General features: G+C 46.4%; 1 protein-coding gene across 1 annotated transcript in view; it reads right to left on the reverse strand.

Moving 5' to 3' along the window:
• The window catches only part of SENP3 (SUMO specific peptidase 3), a 32,872-nt gene extending 10,644 nt beyond the window's left edge, over positions 1 to 22,228 (reverse strand). The window contains exons 1-8 of the mRNA XM_060779913.2: positions 21,880 to 22,228; positions 12,373 to 13,361; positions 10,092 to 10,394; positions 8,779 to 8,890; positions 7,388 to 7,535; positions 6,271 to 6,318; positions 3,701 to 3,778; positions 1,116 to 1,253 (exon numbers count right to left, since the gene is read on the reverse strand). Coding sequence (XP_060635896.2) covers positions 1,116 to 1,253; positions 3,701 to 3,778; positions 6,271 to 6,318; positions 7,388 to 7,535; positions 8,779 to 8,890; positions 10,092 to 10,394; positions 12,373 to 13,348 — 1,803 coding nt within the window. The 5' untranslated portion in view covers positions 13,349 to 13,361; positions 21,880 to 22,228. The remainder of the gene's footprint in view (positions 1 to 1,115; positions 1,254 to 3,700; positions 3,779 to 6,270; positions 6,319 to 7,387; positions 7,536 to 8,778; positions 8,891 to 10,091; positions 10,395 to 12,372; positions 13,362 to 21,879) is intronic.
• Positions 22,229 to 23,414: the final 1,186 nt, after the last annotated feature.

Consider the following 23,414-nt stretch of genomic DNA (forward strand, 5'->3'; position numbering starts at 1 on the left):
TGGAACACCAAAGCTTTCAGCAATGGACAAGAACCCTTGGGGTGCACGCAGAATGAATCCACTTTAACTGCCTTGGTTCAAGGCTATGGGGCCATGGGGGCTGTCCTTTTACAAGGCCTTGTGCCTCCTTTGCCAGAGAGTGAGGATGCCTCACCAAACTACAAATCCCAGGATCCCATAGCATGGAGCTATGACAACTAAATTATTTATTTATTTATTTGCAGCATTTATATTCTGCCCTTCTCGACCCAAAAGAGATTCAGGGCAGATCACAGAACACATACATGGCAAATATTCAATGCCGTTAAACAGACAGGACACACAACAGATAGAGGTATTATGTCGGCGTTTTTCCCCAACTTCGGCATCCTGGAGATTATGCTCGATTCCGGCCACAGGGGGTGCTGTTGACAAAGAGCCCTTGATCACAGACTTCCTCCTTTCTTTGATTGCCAGCATTTTCTGGTATTTTCTTTTTATGGTGCCGTTCAATACCTTCCTGCTTAAGGAAGCGTAAAATACCTTCCTGCCTAATGTCTCTACTCACAGCTTTTTCGAACTGCTTAGGTGGACAGTGAGCTGGGCTGAAGATAGGGAGCTCACCCTGACATGGGCTCTAAACTGCAACCTGTGATATATTGCTGGTGATTAACTAGCTGCGCTGAAGCCTGGCCCATTACAGATGATATACATCAAATAGAAGCTCCAGGTGCTCCTGAAGCAGCTTCCGCTATTTCTTTGGCTCAGCAATTAAAATTACCCGATTATGCAAATTGGATGCGCACCCTAGTTTTGGCAAGGTAATTGAGCCAAAAAGGTGAGCACTCGATTTGAGTAAATACAGAAATATACCAAAGCATCTTATTTTATGAAACAGACATCTCAAACTTGGGGCCCCGTGGATTTGTGGGTTGCAACCTGCAGAATCTGCCAGCTGGGGGACTTTGAGAGTTGCAGTCCAGCAAACCCACAGGGAGATGAGTGAGAGGAGGCTGGCTGAGCCCCTCCAGAAAAGCCTCGAAGGAAGAAGACGGGCACCTCAGCTTCTCCTGATGGCCACCATGATGGCCAACCCCACAGGAGTGGCCCTGCCTGCTGTGCCCACGGCACCCTACCTTGGGGCAGCGCCGATTGAGGGTGCGCTGGGAGTCCAGGTACGTGATCTTCTTCTGCTTCACCTCCACGCAGATGAGGGACCAGTGGACCTCCAGGTGGATTGGGATGAGAAGCAGCTCCTTGTTGAAGATGTCCACCTGGGAGGAAGCCGGAAGGAGGAGCCGGGAGTCAGGAAAACAGAAGGGACCCTGAGCGCCATCCAGGGCTTCTGAAACTTTTTCCACTCATGACTCCAGGCATATATATATATAAAATAGGTATGAAAACCCAACATTTCCTGATGACGAATCATCGTTTGCAAAGCTTGCTGAACAGTCTGATTTTTTTCAGTTTTGTGGAGCACAGCTGAAGTCTCCTCTGCAGAGTCTGCTGTAAACATTGCATGTTGTGGCCAACGGATTTGGGCAAATGGCTGTTGTTCGGAAACGGTTGGCTACTACCCAATATTTCATGATCCCAACATTGATCAAAGGGAGCCATATTTGGGGTCGGGAGCCACAGCACTAGTTCAAGCCTCTTCTGCCGTGCAGGAAAAAGCTCCCCAAAGAGATGCCTATCCAACCTGTTAAAAGATCTCCTAAGATGGACTCCATCTCCCTCCATGGATGTCCATTCTACTGTCAAACACTTCTTCATATGACTTAAAATTTAGTGGAACTTCATTTTGTTCTCAGTTGAATTCTGTGGTTTGGATCCTATCGTATGGAGCACCACAGAACAAAGCTGGCTCCATTTCCACATGACACTCCTTCAGATATTTAAAGGTATCAGAAGCTGCCTGATCCTAGAAGCTAAGAAAGGGCAGCCCTGGTTAGTACTTGGATGGGAGACTGACAACAAATACCAGCAATAGGTTGTTGTAGGTTTTTTTTCAGGCTATATGGCCATGTTCTAGAGGCATTCTCTCCTGACGTTTCGCCTGCATCTATGGCAAGCATCCTCAGAGGTAGTGAGGTCTGTTGGAACTAGGGAAAAGGGTTTATATATCTATGGAAAGACCAGGGTGGGACAAAGGACTCTTGTCTGCTGGAGCTAGGTGTGAATGTTTCAACTGACCACCTTGATTAGCATTTGATGGTCTGGCAGTGCCTGGAGCAATCTTTTGTTGAGAAGTGTTTGTTGAGAAGATTACTCCAGGCACTGCCAGGCCATCAAATGTTAATCAAGGTGGTCAGTTGAAACATTCACACCTAGCTCCAGCAGACAAGAGTCCTTTGTTTGAAGCTTCCGAGCAGTCTTCAAAGGGAACCCCACGTACAGTGCGTTGCAGTAGTCTATCCTGGATGTAACTAGAGCATGGACCAATTCATGGGCTCCCCATATGTCAACAGAGGACCTGAAGGCACATCATGTCCCCTCTCAGTCTTCTCTTGTCTAATCAAAACCTATTAATCTCCCCAAAATGGATCCTCATAGGATGTCATACTTTCCAGACCTTTAACCATTTTGCTTGCCCTTCTCTGGACACATTGTCCACCTCCTTCTTGAATGGCTTTGCCCAGAACTGGACTCAGGGCTGTTATTCCAGGGGAGGCCAAAGCAGAAGAAGAGAGGGGACTAGGACTTCCTTCCATCAAAGCCAGTGGTTCCCTTTGGTCCTCAAGGTGTTTTGGACTTCAACTCCCACAATTTCTAACAGCTGGGAAACTGGCTGGGATTTCTAGGAGTTGAAATCCAAAACATTTGGAGGACCAAAGGTTGGGGACCACTGAATTAGGCACTACATTCCTACAGATGCCACCTAGAATCGCACTGGCCTTTTCAGCTGCCACATCACACTCTTGGCTGATGTTCACTTTGTGGTCCACTAATAGCCCCAGATCTTTTTCACACATATTTGTTTTTGCATGATGCTGGGTGTGCATTTATTTCTGCATGGTTTGGGGGTATCTGTCCGAACGCATCTCCTCGGAGTTTAAGATCTTCTGGGGAGGCCCTGTTCTCAGCCCTACCTCTATCACAAGTGAGATTGGTGGGGAGGAGGAGCAGGGCCTTCTCGGTGGTGGCCCCTCACCTGTGGAATTCACTCCCTGGGGAAATTAGGTCATTGACATCCCTCCTCTCTTTTAGAAGGAAACTAAAAACATGGATATGGGACCAGGCCTTTGGGTAATCTGCCAGATAGACAAAGGACAATAACGACTAGAATTTATAGGATTTGACAATGTGGAATGAATTTACGGACTCTGAGCTGGCGAACTTTGAGCATTAGATTGGTTTTATTGATTGTGATGTATAATTGATTATTTTAATTGTTTATAATTGCTGTTTATATATGTTTTATCTTATTGCTAGTGTTGGCATTGAATTGTGCCTTTTGTAAGCCGCCCTGAGTCCCCCCTCGGGGGTTAAGAAGGGCGGGGTAGAAATGTGCGAAATAAATAAAATAAATAAATAAATAAAACAAGGAGTCCAAAACTCAACCCAAAAGTAACATTTGGAGGGAGGGGGAGGAAAAACGGATAGGCAGCAGACTTTAGGGACTACAAAACCGAGGCTGAGAGTCCTCACGCCTCCCATGGGGCCACTCTTTGCCCACCCAGCTGCAGCCCCGTCATCTCCGATAACCCAAACACCAACTTACATTTTTGGTCCAGCGCTTCACCCCCTCGTAACCCTTGGTTCGTAGCTTATCGTAGAAAAAACTGTTGAAGAAATGAACCTGGTGGGAGAGAAAAAAACAGATACAGACACATACAAAATGGCTTCAACCCATGAGAGAAGTGCTGGGGGGAGACTGGACTTGGGAGGAGCAAACTGCACCCAACTTGTCAAGGAAGGGAAAATGGTCTTCTAATGTTGACTTGAATGTTCCTTTGGACTTTGATCCCACAGGCAACAAGGGAGGATAATGGGAACTGAAGTCTAAAGCAGAGAGTTTACCAAGCACAGATTAATAATAATGGCCTCATCAGGAACATTTATGAGGGCTGCCCAAGGGGAATTACTGGGAATTATTGCGGTTTTACTACGAGAGTTGAATGAAAAGTAATGCCTCCACCTTCGTAACTCAACAGATGGCAGTACTGGTTTGCGGCAGGTACTGGCTTGTTCAGGAGACTCTCCTCTACAGTTCCATTTTGGTGGGAAGCCTTAGCATTGAATGGTTGTGTTGTTAAAGTGTGAAGTATGGAACCCTGCGGAGACGGTTGGTCAATGCGGCTTAAGCAACGTATGCAGCAGGTACTGGCTTGTTCAGAAGACTCTCCTCTACAGTTCCATTTTGGCGGGAAGCCTTAGCATTGAGCGGCTGTGTTGTTAAAGTGCGAAGTATGGAACCCTGCGGAGACGGTCGGTGCGACTTAAGCAACGTGCAGTCATTGAATTCTAGACAGTAGAAGGTGTCACCCCAAAGGAGAGTCATCAGAGAGTGCAAGCTGTTTATGCTGACTGTGTTAATGTGAGTACTGTGTGTCGTTGGATGAGTAAATTTAAAGATATTGAGGTGGGAACATCTGACTTGCGTGAGAAACATTTCTGTGTACGAACCCACACGATCTCTTCGATCATCTGGAGAGGCTCTGCTCATGCTCCCGCCTCCTTTGCAGGCGCGATTGGTGGGGACGAGGGAGAGGGCCTTCTGAGTGGTAGTCCCCTGACTTTGGAACTCACTTCCCAAGGACATCAGGCATGCCCCAACATTGGCAGTCTTTAGGAGGAGCCTGAAAACGTGGCTGTTCCAGCGTGCCTTCCCGGAATAAGGAAAAATTCCCAGCAATATGTCCTCAGAATGCACTTTAATGTTGGATTAGCTTGGACTGCGCTTCCTCATTTCTTTTAAAACCCTATACCAGATATATCCTACCTTGTTCATGCCCAGCGTTTATTTTTTATATTTTAAATTACTACATTTGGCACGGCGGTAGGTTTTTAAATCCTTGTGTGTTATTGTTTACTGTTTATTGTTCACATGTGATTTATATCAATTGTATTGTATTTATTGTTTTTTGCTTTTTTGTTTTATTGATGTGTTGTTTGGGCTTGGCCTCATGTAAGCTGCTCCGAGTCCCTTGGGGAGATGGTGGCGGGGTATAAATAAAGTTTCATTATTATTTATTATAAACAAAAAGTTGGACGTCCTGTGACAGCAACCACCCAGTTTCACAAGCAAAAGGTTGACAGATGGATTCAGGACGATTGTCGTATCACTCAGAGAGAAATTTCAAGCATAATCAGCATTTCACAAGAATGTGTGGGTCGCATTATTGCTTTGCTTGGCTATCGGAAGATCCGTGCACAATGAGTACCCAGGATGCTGACGTCTGAGCGTCAACTTCTTCCGTGACGGCTTCAGAAAACTTGTTCATCATTGGCAGACATGTATCCAATTGCCTGGTGATTATGTGGAAAAGTGAATAGTGGTGTTTAAAGAGCACTTTCTAAGGATTATTTCTGCGTTTGATTTATTAAAATATTCCCATCCAAAACCAAGTAATGAAGGTGGAGGCATTACTTTTCATTCAATCCTGGTGAGATGGTTTAATGACATGGAAGACTTTAAAATCCAGATTGATGTCTCTAATCAGCTGTGTCAGTCTACAGAGAATGACCAAGTTGTAGTTTGGTGGCAGAGAAGGCTAAAGGACTTACAAAACTATAACCCCCATGATTCTATAGCACGCATGAACAAACTTGGGCCCTCCAGGTGTTTTGGACTGCAACTCCCACAATTCCTAACAGCCTACCAGCTGTTAGGAATTATGAGAGTTGAAGTCCAAAACACCTGGAGGGTCCAAGTTTGCCCATGCCTGTTCTATGGCATTGCTCCTTGGCAAGTGCCTGTGCGAATCTCACTAAAATTTATTTTTAATCGCTCCGATCTGCACTGTTTTCTTGTTCCTCTTCTCTCTCAGTCTCCCTTTCCTTTCTTGGAAGTGCTGTGCTGCCATTTGATTTCAAAGCACAGCAAACAGGTTGATGAATGGCCTTGGTCATAAAAGTGATCCAGGCCTGCTGCCAGCACCCTCCATGCAACTTCCTTGATTGGCAGTGGGTCAGGCTAGATGACTATGATGGTCCTTTCCAACTCTATCATAACTCTACAAACCAGAGACAGAGCCGTACCCATCATCCGCTCAAGGTGGCAAAGCCTTTCGCGATCGTGAGCTCCTGAACCTACCTCTTGGGTTGGAAAATTCAGGGTCGGATGCTCACCTTCTCCGGCACCGTGTCCATGACGAGATCCCCGTACATGTTCATGACCTGTTTTGGGTGGAGTGGAGGGAGGGAAAAGGGGGAAGGGTCTTCATTACAGAGCCAAATGCAAGGATCAACAAAGGTCTACACTACTTTTGCCATTTCACAGATCCGGTTTTCCTAGTTCTGTGTTTACGCTGCCATTCAAGGCAGTGGATGTTCGAATGTGGCACAAATCCTATGTAAAATCATAGTATTTATTTATTATTTATCTAAATAAATAAATAAATAAATATGTAATGTTCATTTGTGGGATTAACAGAACTCAAAAACCACTGGACGAATTGACACCAAATTTGGACACAACACACCTAGCAACCCAATGTATATCCTTCACTCAAAAAAAATGATTTTGTCATTTGGGAGTTGTAGTTGCTGGGATTTATAGTTCACTTACAATCAAAGAGCATTCTGAACCCCACCAACGATGGAATTGAACCAAACTTGGCACACAGAATACCCATGACCAACCGAAAATACTGGAAGGATTTGGTGGGCATTGACCTTGAGTTTTGGAGTTGTAGTTCACCTCCATCCAGAGAGCACTGTGGCCTCAAACCATGATGGATCTGACCCAAAGTCGGCAGTCAATATGCCCAACTGTGAACAATGGTGGAGTTTGGAGGAAACAGACAATGACATTTGGGAGTTCTGGTTGTTGGGATGTATAGTTAACCTACAATCAAACAGCTATCTGAACCCCACCAACGATAGAATTATGCCAACATTGGCACACAGAGCTCGCATGAACAACAGAAAAGACCGTTGGGGTCTTTAGCGACCCCTCTGACACCCCTTGCGACCCCTCCAGGGGTTGCGAACCCCCGGCTGAGAAACACTGACCTAAAGATTTCTCAAAAAGTGTTCTCTCAGGTACAATAAAATGACTTTTAATCCATTGCTACCACTTTTGTAAAGGTCCTGTGCACCTAACGCACACAAAACCGGGGACCCAAATGTAATCTAGTTTGAGCACAGGCACATATCAATACTGTAGGCCTCAGTTGTGGCCTCACTGCATCCCACCCTCCTCAGCCCCTTCTTTTCACCTCTTTTCTGCCATTGTGCGCCATACCTGGTCGTTGAGCCAGTTGGGTCCGTAGAGCGTCTGCAGGTCGTCCATGGTGACCACGTGGCGCTTGTAGGTCACCCGGAAGGTCCGGACCATGGCATTCCCTGGCATGCGTTGGTAGGACTGGATCAGCTGGTTGATCATGCCTTTCCTGCAGGGAAGTGCCAGAGAAAGCAAAGGCCTGTCTTTACCATGGCAGAGGAAAACCTTGCAGCCTGCATCTAGTCTAGGCATGGGCAAACTTTGGCCTTCCTCCAGGTGTTTTGGACTTCAGCCCTCACAATTCCTAACAGCCAGTAGGCTGTTAGGAATTGTGGGGGCTGAAGTCCAAAACACCTGGAGGAAGGCCAAAGTTTGCCCATGCCTGCTCTAGAGACCAGGATACTTAGCCACTGATTGAAATTGCAGGAAAAGAGATTCCACCTAAACATCAGGAAACACTTTCCTGACATTTAGAGCTATTCAATAGATGAATCTGCTGTTTCCTGCAAGTCCAGCAGAGTCTCCTCCTCCTCTGGAGGTTTATAAGCAGCAAGCGAGAAGCCAAAAGTGCCCAAGGTCAACGCAATGCTTTCATGTTCACAAAGGGTATTTAGTCTTGTAGCTGACAGGCCATTGTTGTCAGTCCAACATTGCTCTTCCCATGTTAACTTCTGGAGATTTTCCTTGGCTTTTTGCAGCACACTTCTGGCTTCCTGAGTCTGGGATTTGGGTCTTGTTTTCAACTGTTTACCATGGACTCTTTGTTTGACCATTGCTAAAGGATTATGCTTCATGTTTTTGCCTTTGGATCTTGGGAACTTTGCCTTTACATTTAAGTCTCTGTTTTGCCTATGGAACTATTGCATTTCTATTGTTTTGATTTTGCTTTTCTCAATAAACTACAAAAACCTACAGCCTTGGTGTGGTGGTGTCTGGAGCAAGGTGAAAACTACCCTGAGTTGCAACACTGGGGGTCTGCTCCAGCTCTATTATTCTATGAATTAAGACCTCGAAGCTACAACAGGCCAGTTCTTGTGGTCCCAACGCTTTTGTTTTTGGTTCCACACCTCACAGCGCTTCTCTGAAACGGCATGCAGCCCTTGGGGAGAAAGCGGAGCCCACCTTTGCTGTCTTGGTGTGGGTTGGGGCCTCAGCATTGAAGTTGCTGCATTCATAGCTGGGCGGAAATACAACCCCTTCCCCTTTCCCCACTATTTGCTCCCAGAGTCTCAGTCACAGTGCTTTACTCTTTCTCTTGACCACAAAGCAGGCCTCCTAAAGTGCTTTCAAATTCAGTCCCATTCACCAAGCAGCCAGGGAGAGGGTTGGACTGGATGACCTTTGGAGTCTTCCAACTCTGTAATTCTATGAAGGATGGGGTGAAAGGGGGTGAGGGGTGATGCATGCTTTACCTCTGTGGCGTTGAGAATTCCTGCTGGAAGATGTCCTCCAGCTTCTCCACCACCTCGTCCACACTGATGGGAATGAGGCTGCCGTACGTCTGGAGGAACTCGTCCAGGATGTCTGGAGGGAAAGCGAGAAGGAAGCTGAGGACACGGTGACTTGCCTCAGCCCAACAAAATGGAGCTGGAGGAGGAGGAAGAGCAAGGCCCCTGGAAAGGAGCCTGGAGAAAGGATGGAGGACAGACATAGTCTTCCAGGGAATCCTTTGGAGGGCAACAGGGAACCAGGTGTATCTATTTGCAGAGTGGGTGGCAAGTGAATACTCCAATGCGCCTGAGTGTTGAGGTTAATAATAATAATAATAATCATAATCATAATCATCATCATCATCATCATCATCATCCAATACAACAACCAGCAGAGTGATCTTGTTTGCTGTGGACTCATCTTGTTGTTTTTCAAATAATAATAACAACAACAATAATAATACTCCTGATCTCACGATTGTGTTAAAAAACAAAGTATGGATCGTCAATGTTGCAATCCTGGGTGACAGCAGGATTGAAGAGAAACAACTGGAAAAGCTGACACAATATGAGGATTTAAAGATTGAACTGCAAAGACTCTGGCACGAGCCAGTCAAGAGGGTCCCAGTGGTGATGGGCACACTGGGTGCAGTGCCTAAAGACCTTGGCCTGCACTTAAACACAATCAGTGCTGACAAGATTACCATCTGCCAGCTGCAAAAGGCCACCTTACTGGGATCTGCACGCATTATTCGCCGATACAACACACAGTCCTAGACACCTGGGAAGTGTCCGAAGTGTGATCCAATACAACAGCCAGCAGAGTGATCTTGTCTGCTGTGGACTCATCTTATTGTGGTAATAATAATAATAATAATAATAATAATAATAATAATAATGAAAAAAAAACCAAATATGGGTCATCGATGTTGCAATCCCAGGTGACAGCAGAATTGATGAGGAGCAACTGGAAAAGCATGTGATCCAATACAACAGCCAGCAGAGTGATCTTGTCTTTTGCAGCTGACAGGTAGCGATTTTGTCACCATCTATTGTGTTTTAGTGCAGGCCAAGGTCTTAGGCACTGCACCCAGTGTGCTGCTCACCACTGGGATCACCTTTACTGGATGGTGCCAGAGTCTTTGCAGTTCGATCTTTACATCCTCATATCTTGTCAGCTATTATTATTATTATTATTATTATTATTATTATTATTATTATTATCCTCCATTTCCCCAGATGTATTCCCCTACTGTTTCTGCTCTGGCTGCTTCCACACATAAACATGCACTTACTGTGGACACACGTGATGTGTTCTTCCCGCAGAGGGCTGTGCTGGGCGGCCTTCTCGGCGAGTCTCTCCTGCCCGCTTTCAATGGCCGACTCTGCCTGCTGGCCCCCGGCTTCCAGCCTCATTCCGGAAGGGTCCAGCAGCCTCTCTTTGTCCCGGGGGCCTTGGAAGAGCTCCTCGGCCGCACGGCCTCCGATGCTGCAGACGTTGCTGATGAGGATGGTGGCGTCCGTGACTCCTGGGAGGGAGCAGAGGTCGCCGTCGGGAGCCAGGGAGGAAAAACCGTTGGGGAGGGCATCCAGGGGGCCTGCAAGCAAGCAAGGAGAAGGGCAACGAGAGCCAGGTTTCAGTAACAGAAACAATGCCCCATGGAGGAAGAGGGACAGGTTGATTTCTGCTGCTCCAGAGACTAGGATACAAGCGGGGAATGGATTCAAATTCCATGAAAAGGGAATCCACGTAAACATTAGGAGGAACTTAACAGGGCATATATTTGGGGAAACTGCCCCAAGGAAATGGGAAATTATTGTTTCCACCAATGTTTGATGTTTTGTTTTATGTCTGTTTTAACAGGCTGTGTTTTTTTTTATTTAATTTTAGTTGTTAAGTTATACTTCATGTTTATATGTTGGGTTGTTTACATTTTGGTAGTATGGATGTATTGTTGTTGTATTTAGGCACTGAATGTTTGCCATTTATGTTTGGAATCTACCCTGAATCCCTTTGGGGAGATAGAGTGGAATATAGGTAAAGTTGTTGTTGTTTTAATTGTTCTTGTTGTTGTTGTTATTATTATTTCCTGACAGAATAACTGTTTTGACCATGGAATTCATATTATTATTATTATTATTATTATTATTATTATTATTATTATCATCATTATTTACTGACAAAATAACTGTTTTGACCATGGAATTATATTATTATTATTATTATTATTATTATTTCCTAACAGAAGAACTGTTTTGACCATGGAATTCATATTATTATTATTATTATCATCATCATCATCATCATCATCATCATCATCATTATTTACTGACAAAATAACTGTTTTGACCATGGAATTATATTATTATTATTATTATTATTATTATTATTTCTTGATGGAAGAACTGTTTTGACCATAAAATTCATATTATTATTGTTGTTGTTGTTGTTGTTGTTGTTATTATTATTATTTCCTGATGGAAGAACTGTTTTGACCATGAAATTCATATTATTATTATTATTATTATTATCATCATTGTTGTTGTTGTTGTTGTTGTTATTATTATTATTATTATTATTATTATTATTATTATTTCCTGATGGAAGAACTGTTTTGAGCATGGAATTCATTGCTTCCTGGGAGAGCTGTGGAGTTTGGAAATTTTTAAACAGAGACTGGATGGCCATCTGTTGCAAAGGCTTTGATTTCTGCGTGGCAGAAGGGGTTTGGACTGGACAGCCCTTGACATTCTCCTCCAATGCTGGGGTTCTGTGGCAAATGACAGAGACTCTAGTGTTGAGGAAGGCTTGGAATGAACCCCGAATATCATGGTAGCTCGGTCCTATTAGAAACAGGGTGCTGCCTTAACACATAGCCAGAAATCTGATTTGATGGAGGGCACTGGCTCTGAAGAGGGGCCCCTTCAAGCAGAGTCTTCCCCGGAATGGACTGACCCACCTGGATCCTGCCAGTGGGGAAAGTGAGGCTGCAAGGTCCAATAGGTCACTGCTTCTAAAACTGTGGGTCTCAACCACAAATGGGGTCCCCTTCATCCCGAAAAGTCTGGCAACAGTAAAAGTTTTCTGCACATAATATAGTGAATGTTTAAGACAAATCTGTTATGCAGGGTTTGCAGAAGATGCTTCAGCTGTAGGTTTTATGACTATGTTTTAAGAGTCACTTTGGACCCATGAGGTGGAACAAAGATGGGAAAGTGATGAGCTGTGCTCTTCCTTCAGGGAGTTATATACTATCCTTCCCCTGACCAAAAACATTCACACCCAGGGGGCAGATGGTGAGAAATCTATTCCCATAGAGCAGGCATGAGCAAACTTTGGCCCTCCTGGTGTTTTGGACTTCAACGTTAGGAATTGTGGGAGTTGAAGTCCAAAACACCAGGAGGGCCAAAGATTGCCAATGCCTACCACAAAGCATAAGCATCTAACCAAAATGTCCCTCTGATCCTCAGGCAATGACTGAGGATGAGACCTCAATGACACGGTGTCAGAGAAATCTCCCCAAAACGTCGTCCACTCCTGCCTTGCTTTGTTAATACCAAAGGCTGGAGGTTTACCTCGGTCTCCATCCAGGCTGAGCTCTCCCTCTCCAGCCTTCCGGCTCCGGGGTGAGGCCGGGGGTCCTCCCGCAGGGAACTTGAGCATGGCGGCCGTCTCCTCTTCGTCCATCTCCATGCTTCCCGGGTTCCTGTCAAAACTGACCCTCTGCAGCTCTACATACTGAGGGTAAGAGGCAGTGTCCTCCATCAAGGCCCCCAGGAGGCCGAGGCGAGGGGTCTGTGGCACGGGGGAAGGTGTGGGGAAGGTGTCGTAGTCCAAGTGGGGCTCAGAGGGAGGGTGGGGCTTGAAGGGGCGGGGCCGGCGCTTGGCTCCGCCCTGGCAGTCCTCCGCCCTGACTAATCGGCAGCTTTTCTTATAGAGAGGGAGGTGGTCGTCGTCGGGCTGCGACCCTGGGGAAAGGGACAAGGAGGACCGAGCCCGCTTCGTCCCGGGCCGACGACGGGCCTTGGAAGCCATCTTGCCCCAGAACTTCCAATGGAAAGCGAAGGAGGAGCTTTTGGAATAGAGAAGCATCCGGAAGGCCTGCAGGGCTCGCTGGCGCCGACGCCTGGTGCCATGTCGCCTCAAGGTGCCCCCGAGCAGTGCTGGGCGCCCCCGGGAATTGGCCCCCGACTTCACTTCGAAGGGCCAGGCCCGCCCCCCACTCCGGGCCACCTTCCCCCTGCTGCCGGATTTGTTCGGAGCAGAGTTAGGCGCGTCGCCTGCCACTCCCCAGGCGGACATGCAAGGGAGTCCCCACTTCCCTTTCTCTTCCTCGTCGCTGCCGGAGGACATGGGGCCAAATCCCGGAGACTGTTTGTTGGTATACGCCAACCGACGGTTGCCTTCAAAGCAGCCACCTCCCCCGCGGCGTTTGGGCTCCGGCTGGCCCCATTCCTGGGAAGGACGGCAGACCTTGTCCCGGTGGCCCATTGCGTGGTGGAGGCCGGGGGACGCTCCCCAATACTTCTTGGCCTGAATAGTTTCCTTCATGGCTTTCACAGTCCTGTAAGAAAGAGAAGAAAGACTGCCTGTCAGCCATAAGGGAACCGATATCATTCTGGTTTTATTCGTTTATCGTGTCAGGAGTGAAGAAAACAGTTGTACTATATTTGAAAAAAAAAACACACACACAAAGTTTGCAAACTTAGCATTCTATTAATGCTATGGAGTCAGAGTCCTATGGTGTTGTCTCATTCCTCGAAGGCTGAGGAGTCAGGCCTTCAAAGAATGAGACAACACCATAGGACTCTGGATGGAAAGTGGATATAGATCCATCTTATTAGGACGACTGACCACTGTAGTTTTATATTTAGTGTTTTTAAAGTTGTTTTGTAATTTGTGATATATGATATTTTAATGAATGTATATGTTTTTATGGCTGTAAACCGGGCTGAGTCCCTCAACGAGGTTGAGAAGCTCGGTATACAAAACTGTGAAATAATAAATAAATAAATGTCCTTTGGCCAGTAGCTGGCCACTTGAAGTGCCTCTGGTGTTGCCGTAAGGACGTCCACCGTTGTGCATGTTGCAGGGTTCAGGATGCATTGTAGAAGGTGGTCAGTGATCACTGATCACCCACTGACCACTGATCATTCTGGTGGGAACATGGGAGGCAGGGCATTCTTGGTGGCTCCATCCTAAACAAGCTGGCCTGTGCCACTCTCTACAATGTCTTTCCATCAACCAACAAAGGCTTTTCTTGATTTCTATATGTCTTTGGCAACTATCTGCTAACGATCAAAACCAGGGGATCCTCAAATATTATTATTATTAACTTTATTTATACCCCGCAAAACCTCCCAAAGGACTCGATGCGGCTTACAAAGGCCAAGGCCGCAACAAACAACATACAAATATAACAGTAAAACTCATAAGCAAATAATAAAACATCAAGCAAAGACAATAAAACACTAAAAACAATGACACATGATGCATTTAAAATCTAAAAGGCCGGGCCAAATGTAATGGACAAAATTTAAAAGTGCTGAACTTGACAGGAGGTATGTAGAGGTTTTTTGGAGATAGGTGCAATGTGCAGACAATCCTAGTTTCTAACAAAGTGCATTTGGGACATGATGCCAGGAGTTTCCTATTCTGGGAAGGCACACTGGAACAGCCAGGTCTTCAGGCTCTTCCTAAAGATTGCCAATGTTGGGGCTTGTTCTTGGGGAGAGAGTTCCAGAGTCGGGGGGCCACCACCAAGAAGGCCTTGTCACTCGTCCCCACCAAACGCGCTTGCGAAGCAGGTGGGATTGTGAGCAGGGCCTCTCCAGATGATCGAAGGGAACGTGTGGGTTCATATATGGAGATGCGGTCACGCAGGTAGGCAGGTCCCAAACCGTTCAGGGCTTTGTAGGTGAGCACCTGCACCTTGAATTGGGACCGGAAGATGAAAGGCAGCCAATGGAGCTCCTTAAACAGGAGGGTTGACCTCTCTCTGTAAGGAGCGCCAGTTAACAGCCTGGCCGCCGACCGTTGGACCAGCTGGAATTTCCGAGCCGTTTTCAAGGGCAGCCCCACGTAGAACGCATTACAGTAGTCCAATCTAGAGGTGACCAAGGCATGGACCACCCCGGCCAGATCAGCCTTTACGAGGTATGGTCGCAGTTGGCGCACGAGTCATATTTTGAACAGAGGGCCAAGTTACAGTCCCTCAAATCGTTGGAGGGCCAGATTATAATTTTAAAAAAACATGAATGAATTCCTATGCACATTGCACATAACTTATTTGTAGCGCAAAAACCCACTTAAAAACAATACAATAATTAAAATGAAACACAATTATAACAAATATAAACTTATTAGTATTTCAATGGGAAGTGTGGGCAGATGAGAAAGGATTGTTGTTGTATGCTTTCAAGTCGTTTCAGACTTAGGTTAACCCTGAGCGAGGGCCGGGTAAATGACCTTGGGGGGCCGTATCTGGTCCCCAAGGTCCCATAGGTCCTTAGTTTGAGGACCCCTGATCAAAACACTTTAATAATGTATTGCTTCATCTGTATTTATTTTCAAAACATTACCTCTCTGAGAGACTACAACCACCGGAATCCCGCACATCATATATTCTATTTATAAAATAAACACAGCAGGAATAATATTCACTGGGTATTAGTTCCAGCACCCAAACCTGTGGATGCTCATCCTATTACAGTAGAGTCTCGCTTATCCAACCTTCGCTTATCCGACATTCACTTATCCAACACTCTTATCCAAAGCACCCTTTTCCTCTAGCATTTCCCCTTCAATTAAAGGAACTCTTCCCAATTCTCTCTCCATCTCCAATAAGTGAAAAAGGCAAGAGGAAGGGGGAGGAAATGGGGAAAAGAGGCAGGACCAGAAGTGGAAGTGTCCTCCTTCCTTCCCTCTGTGATTTCCACGCTCCTCTTCCACATCCGAGCACTTCCTGCTGGGCACCTCTAGCCCTGAGGCATTGCCTTGCCTTAATCCTTTGAGTCCATGTTATTAGTATTCAAGGTGTTTACTGCTGCATCAGAAGGGTAACAGTAGGAGACTCCATATTATCCGACATTTTCCTTTATCCAACTTTGTGCCAGTCCGTTTATGTCAGATAAGCGAGACTCTACTGTATATACAATGGTGCAGTAAAATAATAGTAGATGTTGAGGTCTGCAGATGCAGAGTATCAGTCCTACCCAAAAGCCATTCAGTCTGCAGATGCAGAGTATCAGTCCTACCCATAGTATCAGTCCTACCCAAAAGCCATTCAGTGGCACAGATTCCAATTCCATTTTTAAAGTTACAATGAATTTCAAAATACTCTGACACAGGCTTTTGAAAAAAAGATTTAAAGATCTTTCATGCAAATTTAGAACCAGTTTGGGAACCAATGCCATCAAGCAGTGTTTCTCAAACTCTGCTCCTGCAAGTGTTTTGGACTTCAGCTCCCAGAAATCCCAGCCAGCTTCCAAGCTTTTGGGAATTCTGGGAGCTGAAGTCCAAAACATCCAGTTGAACACAGTTGGAGAAGGTGTCATAGAGGGTCTGTCCCTGGTCTTCAAAGATGCCTCACCGTCCTTTGTACTTGGAGAGACCTGGCCCCTTAAAGGCATAGCCCAAACCAACATAAGACCACATTTTCCCCATAGAAGTGTGCAAATCTCCTTGGGAAAAAAACCAGCTGCTTGGAGTGGGAATGGGCATCCTTCCATGCCAACTTTGCTCATTTCTAGAGGCAAAAAAAATACCTTCTTCCACCAACGTTCCACCAACGCTGCGTTTTCTTAATACAGTGAATGCCTGACAGTCAATTAGCAGTGCTTTTTACATCCAATTTGCCCCACTGCACATGCCTATACCTGGATTATGGGACACAGCCTGAGAGAGCTGTTATTGTCCAAAAGTTGCCCCACCATCTTTTACACCTGGGGAGACTTTGAGCCTTAAAGGGACAGGCCACACTGAGCTAAAAGGAAGGCGTTGGGTCACAGAAGTATGGTTGTTCGAGCAGGCATTTGAACAGGCAACAAACATAGGGGATATGGAACAACTGGATGATGAGACAGGATCTTGATTTTAACTATGAGATGCTAATGAGATGATTTATTGATTTATATTGACTGTTTATTATGCTATTGTTTTAATTGTTTTTAAATGTTTTATGATATTTTTGAGCATTTAATTTTGCTACTGTTAACCACTCTGAGTCGCAGTGGACCTCAGCAACTGTGAGTCCAAAAGTGGCAGGCTCAAACCTGGAACCTCAATCAATGGCTGATACCAATTGAGAGACTCCCCTCTGGGCACACAGAAGACTGGGGGACTTGGAAGGCACTGAACAGACTGCGCTCTGGCACCAAGAGATGCAGAGTCAACCTTAAGGGCTGAGAAGAGCAGTATACAAATATAGTAAATAAATAAATAAATAAATAAACAAACAAACCTCCTTGGAAGTAGCTCAGCCTTCAGTGGTGGCAATGGGCCTCCTTCCCTGCCAGTCCACCCCACTCTTACAATAATAACAATCCACTTTCCCCCCTCTTTCAAAGGAGACCCAGGCCTCGTCTAACACCACTATCTAAAATACAGATTTTGTGCTTTGAATAATATGGCAGTGTAGAATCATATAACCCAGTTCAAAGCAGATCATGTGAATTATCTGGTTTGATAATCTGGATTATATGGCAGTGTAGATCCAGCCTCAAAATGGCATGGGCAAACTTGGGCCCTCCTTCCAGGTGTATTGGACTTCAACTGCCATAATTCATAACAGCTGGTAGGTATGCTCAACAATTATCATTGGGCATTACCCACCACCTTCAGCAAGGACTTGAGGCATGATTATTGTCATCACATTTGAATCTTACAGAAATATACGTGTCACGTACAAGTGAAAGTCCACTCGGAATGAATTCTGACACGACAAATATTACTGTTGTTTTTGTTATTGTTGTGATTACTCTTATTACTTTATTCGACTCTGCCTTTTCTCCAGGAGCATGTCCTATTCTATTCCTATTTGTTGTCAATCCGCTCCTTTGGGCTTCACGCAAATCTACAATTTGCCAAAATATACGATCCTATGCTTTTCCATTTCCATTTCTAGCTGAATAGCTTAATTTTTTTCTCCAGGACCACATATATAAATTAAACCCATAGAAAAGCCAGGCACAAAGCAATAGTATATTTCAGGGGCCAATGCTGATCACTTGTTACTGGAAATCCTCCCATTCTTAAGGAAAATCAGAATCCAAACATCAGCCTGAATTATTTGCATATTGTACTAAAAAACTCTTACATTTACCCCTCACAGCCTAAACCTCTTGCGTTGAATATGTATGTCTTCACAAGATAATCAACAGATTGATGTATTGGCTATCTGAACATGTGTCAGTTTTAAAAGACTGCTATGAACCATCGCGAAGTCTAAACTCGACGGGAGAGGCACTGCTCTCAGTCCCACCATCCTTGCAGATGCAACTGGTGGAGATAAGAGACAGGGCCTTCTCAGTGGTGGCTCCTCGCCTGCGGAACTCTCTACCCAGTGACATTAGATTGCCCCCCTCCATCTTGTCCTTTAGAATGAAGCCCAAAACCTGGTTATGGGACCAAGTGTCTACACAGTACAGGCAGCACTTTAGAATGAGACCCAATTTGTGTGAATTGGATTTCAAACCTGTGTGATTTTAAACAATGTTTTAGTAATTTTAAAGCATTAACAATGTTTAAACCACTTTTGTTGTTTATTACTGTTGTTGGCATTGAATGAATGCCTGTTGTGAAGCCGCCCTGAGCCCCCCTCCGGGGGTGAGAAGGATGGGATACAAATATGCAAAATAATTAAATAAACAAACTATTTATTTATTTTAAACATTTATATTCTGCCCTTCTCACTCCGCAGGGAGCACAACATAAAATATGGCAAACATGCACTGCCAGGACATAAAATTATAAATATACACAAACATTAAAATCACTTATATCCACTTTAAAATCAGTTGCTTAAAAACCATCGCAGGACACCATTCTATTATTTCCTCATTGCACTGCCTCAAAGGCTTGGTCCCATAGCCTTCACTACCCTTCTGAAGAACAGGACAGAGGGGGCTGATCTAATATTGCCAGGGAGGGAGTTCCATAGCTGGGGGGCAATCAATGAGAAGGCCCTCTCTCTCGTCCTGGGAAGGAGAGCTGGGCCTCCCCAGAATCATAGAGTTGGAAGAGACCTGGTGGGCCATCCAGTCCAACCCTATTCTGCCAAGAAGGAAAATTGCATTTAAAGCACCCCCGATAGATGGCCATCTAGCCTTGGTTTATAAGCCTCCATAGAAGGAGCCTCCCCCACACTTCAGGGCAGAGAGTTCCACTGCTGAACAGCTCTCACAGTCATAAAATTCTTCCTAATGTTCAGATGGAATTTCCTTTCCTGTAGCTTGAAGCCACTGCTCCGCGTCCTAGTCTCCAGGGAAGCAGAAAACAAGCTTGCTCTCTCCTCCCTGTGACTTCCCCTCACATATTTATACAAGGCCCCAATCATGTCTCCTCTCAGCCTTCTCTTCTTCAGGCTAAACATGCCCAGTTCCCTAAGCCACCCTCATAGGGCTTGTTCTCCAGGCCCTTGATCATTTTAGTTGCCCTCTTCTGAACAAATTCCAGCTTGTCAACATCTCCCTTCAATGGTGGTGCCCAGAACTGGACACAATATTCCAGTCTTTCAGATGTGGCAGAATAGAGCATGGGTAGCATGACCCTCTAGAAGATCTTATTTATTTCATATCCCAAGGGGGGACTTAGGGCGGCCTCACAACAAACACCATTTGAGATGGTGGGCCACTCTCACAACCACCTTGTCAGGCTACACAGAGAAGCCATTAAAATCCATAATCATGTGGACAATTTCAACAGAAAGAAGGAAACCATGAAAATGAACAAAATCTGGCTACCAGTATTAAAAAAACTCTAAAATTGCAACAGCAAAACAATAGAGAGGTTATTTATTTATCGTGTCAGGGGCAGACCAAACAGTTGAACTGCATTTTTTAACAAATAAACAAACAAACAAAACACAAAGTTTGCAAGCTTGGTAGTTGATTAAATGTCCTTTGACCAGTATCTGGCCACTTGGAGTGCCTCTGGTGTTGCCGCAAGAAGGTCCTCCATTGCGCATGTAGCAGGGCTCAGGTTGCATTGCAGCAGGTGGTCAGTGATTTGCTCTTCTTCACACTCACATGCCGTGAACTCCACTTTGTGGCCCCATTTCTGAAGGTTGGCTCTGCATCTCGTGGCGCCAGAGATCAGTCTGTCCAGCGCCTTCCAAGTCGCCCAGTTTTTTGTGTGCCCAGGGGGGCGTCTCTCATTTGGTATCAGCCATTGGTTGAGGTTCTAGGTTTGTGCCTGCCACGTTTGGACTCTCGCTTGCTGAGGTGTTCCTGCGAGTGTCTCTGTAGATCTTAGAAAACTATTTCTTGATTTAAGTCATTGACGTGCTGGCTGATACCCAAACAGGGGATGAGCTGGAGATGTCACTGCCTTGGTCCTTTCACTATTGGCTACTACTTCCCAGCGGATGTCAGGTGGTGCAATACCGCCTAAACAGTGTAATTTCTCCAGTGGTGTAGGGCACAGACACCCCGTGATAATGTGGCATGTCTCATTAGGAGCGAGATCCACTGTTTTAGCGTGGTGAGATGTGTTCCACACTGGTCATGCGTACTCAGCAGCAGAGTAGCATAGCACGAGGGCAGATGTCTTCACTGTGTCTGGTTGTGTTCCCCAGGTTGTGCCGGACAGCTTTTGTATGATATTGTTTCTAGCATTCACTTTTTGCTTGATATTCAGGCAGTGCTTCTTGTAGGTCAGAGCACGGTCCAGAGTGACTCCCAGGTGTTTGGGTGTATTGCAGTGCTCCAGTGGGAGTCCAAAAGTGGCAGGCTCAAACCCAGAACCTCAATCAATGGCTGATACCAAATGAGAGACTCCCCCCTGGGCACACAGAGGACTGAGCGACTTGGAAGGCGCTGAACAGACTGCGCTCTGGCACCACGAGATGCAGAGCCAACCTTCGGAAATGGGGCCACAAAGTGGAATCCTCGACATGTGAGTGTGGAGAGGAGCAAACCACTGACCACCTGCACCCTGAGCCCTGCCCAATGGTGGACCTCCTTGCAGCAACACCAGAAGCACTCCAAGTGGCCAGATACTGGTCAAAGGACATTTAACCAACTACCAAACTCACCAATGTTGTATTTTGTCTGTTTGTTTGCTTTGTTCTGTTAGAAATGTAATATAATGGACTGGTTGCTCTGACACGACAAATAAATAAAAAATGGCTGGAATCACTGGGTTGTAGGTTTTTTCAGGCTATATGGCCATGTTCTAGAGGCATTCTGTCCTGACGTTTCACCTGCATCTATGGCAAGCATCCTCAGAGGTAGTGAGGTCTGTTGGAATTAGGACAATGGGTTTATATATCTGTGGAAAGACCAGGGTGGGACAAAGCACTCTTGTCTGCTGGAGCTAGGTGTGAATGTTTCAACTGACCACCTTGATTAACATTTGATGGCCTGGCAGTGCCTGGAGCAATCTTTTGTTGAGAGGTGTTTGTTGAGAAAATTACTCCAGGCACTGCCAGGCCATCAAATGTTAATCAAGGTGGTCAGCTGAAACATACACACCTAGCTCCAGCAGACAAGAGTCCTTTGTCGCACCCTGGTCTTTCCACAGATATATAAACCCAATTTTCCTAGTTCCAAGAGACCTCACTACCTCTGAGGATGCTTGCCACAGATGCAGGTGAAACGTCAGGAGAGAATGCTTCTGGAACATGGCCATATAGCCCGAAAAAATCTACAACAACCCAATGAGTAAGTTTACAACCAGAAAGTGCATAAAAACATTGAAAGAGAAGTAAATCTATGGCTATACTCAAGGCACACATAGAGTTGAAGCCATGATGGAAATGTGTTCGACATCCAAACCATTTGGGTCTTTGGAAACTTTCTGGAGGGCTGCCCTTCCCGCCCTTCCAATGGGGGCTTCCCCCCTGCGAGGCCTGACCCACCTACCTGCGGCCTTCCTCCTTCCTTCAGACCCTAAGTGGGGTCTCCTCTCGCAGGTAGGTCATAGGAAGCCAGGAGGAGGCGTGGCTTGGGGTACGGAGGGGGAGAGCGGCCAAAAAGGGAGCAGGCCGGAGGGGGCGTGGCTAAGGAACAGGCTCTCAGGTTCCTAAGGAAGAGGGCCCAAAGTGGCCACGGGCACCGAGAAGGGTCAAAAAGGGTCTTCCCTTCCGCCTCGCCGCGGTCCCTCCGAGGGGAGAGGAACCGCTTGCTTCTCTGACCAAGCCGTCGCCGCCTCTTCGTTCCCTCAGGAGCCGCCGGCGCCGCCCAAAGGCGTCATCACCCGGCGCCTCAGAGAGAGAAGGGGAGGAGTCAAAAAGGGGGCGGGGGCCACCAAAGGGGTGGAGATAGCCGCGTCGTCTTAGCGCGTGACGTCACCCGCATCCGGGGATTTCGTCGCCGGCGCCTCAGAGAGAGAGAAGGGGAGGAGTCTAAAAGGGGGCGGGGCCACCAAAGGGGTGGAGATGGCCGCGTCGTCTTGGCGCGTGACGTCACCCGCATCCGGGGATTTCGTCGCCGTGGCAACTCCGACTTCCGCTTTCCGGCGTTCCCTTTTCGCCTACAGTTCCCGTCAGCCCCTAGCCATCGAAGGCAATGGGAAAGGATTGTGGGAATTGGAGTTTTCAGCCCTAAAGTTTAGAAACGTTGCTTTTCTGCCCCCGCAGACTACAAAGGAGACTCAAAGTACCGCCCACTTTTCCTGCCATGTTTTCCTGCTAGGTTTGCAGACAGGATGCATTCTGGGAGTTGTAGTTCTAAATGGTTTTTCTGTATTGAAAGGGTACAGGCCCTCCAGGTGTTTTGGACTCCAACTCCCACCATTCCTACCATTTGGATGGGAAACTTGTGCCCTCCGAGTGTTTTGGACTCCAACTCCCACCATTCCTACCATTTGGATGGGAAACTTGGGCCCTCCAGGTGTTTTAGACTCCAACTCCCACCATTCCTACCGTTTGGATGGGAAACTTGGGCCCTCCGGGTGTTTTGGACTCCAACTCCCACCATTCCTACCGTTTGGATGGGAAACTTGGGCCCACCGGGTGTTTTGGACTCTAACTACCACCATACCTACCATTTGGATGGGAAACTTGGGCCCTCCGGGTGTTTTGGACTCCAACTCCCACCATTCCTACCGTTTGGATGGGAAACTTGGGCCCTCCGGGTGTTTTGGACTCCAACTCCCACCATTCCTACCGTTTGGATGGGAAACTTGGGCCCTCCGGGTGTTTTGGACTCCAACTCCCACCATTCCTACCGTTTGGATGGGAAACTTGGGCCCTCCGGGTGTTTTGGACTCCAACTCCCACCATTCCTACCGTTTGGATGGGAAACTTGGGCCCTCCGGGTGTTTTGGACTCCAACTCCCACCATTCTTACCGTTTGGATGGGAAACTTGGGCCCTCCGGGTGTTTTGGACTCCAACTCCCACCATTCCTACCATTTGGATGGGAAACTTGTGCCTTCTGGGTGCTTTGGACTCCAAC

This window comes from Anolis sagrei, chromosome 6 (assembly GCF_037176765.1).
Source record: "Anolis sagrei isolate rAnoSag1 chromosome 6, rAnoSag1.mat, whole genome shotgun sequence".
Taxonomy (NCBI): domain Eukaryota; kingdom Metazoa; phylum Chordata; class Lepidosauria; order Squamata; family Dactyloidae; genus Anolis; species Anolis sagrei.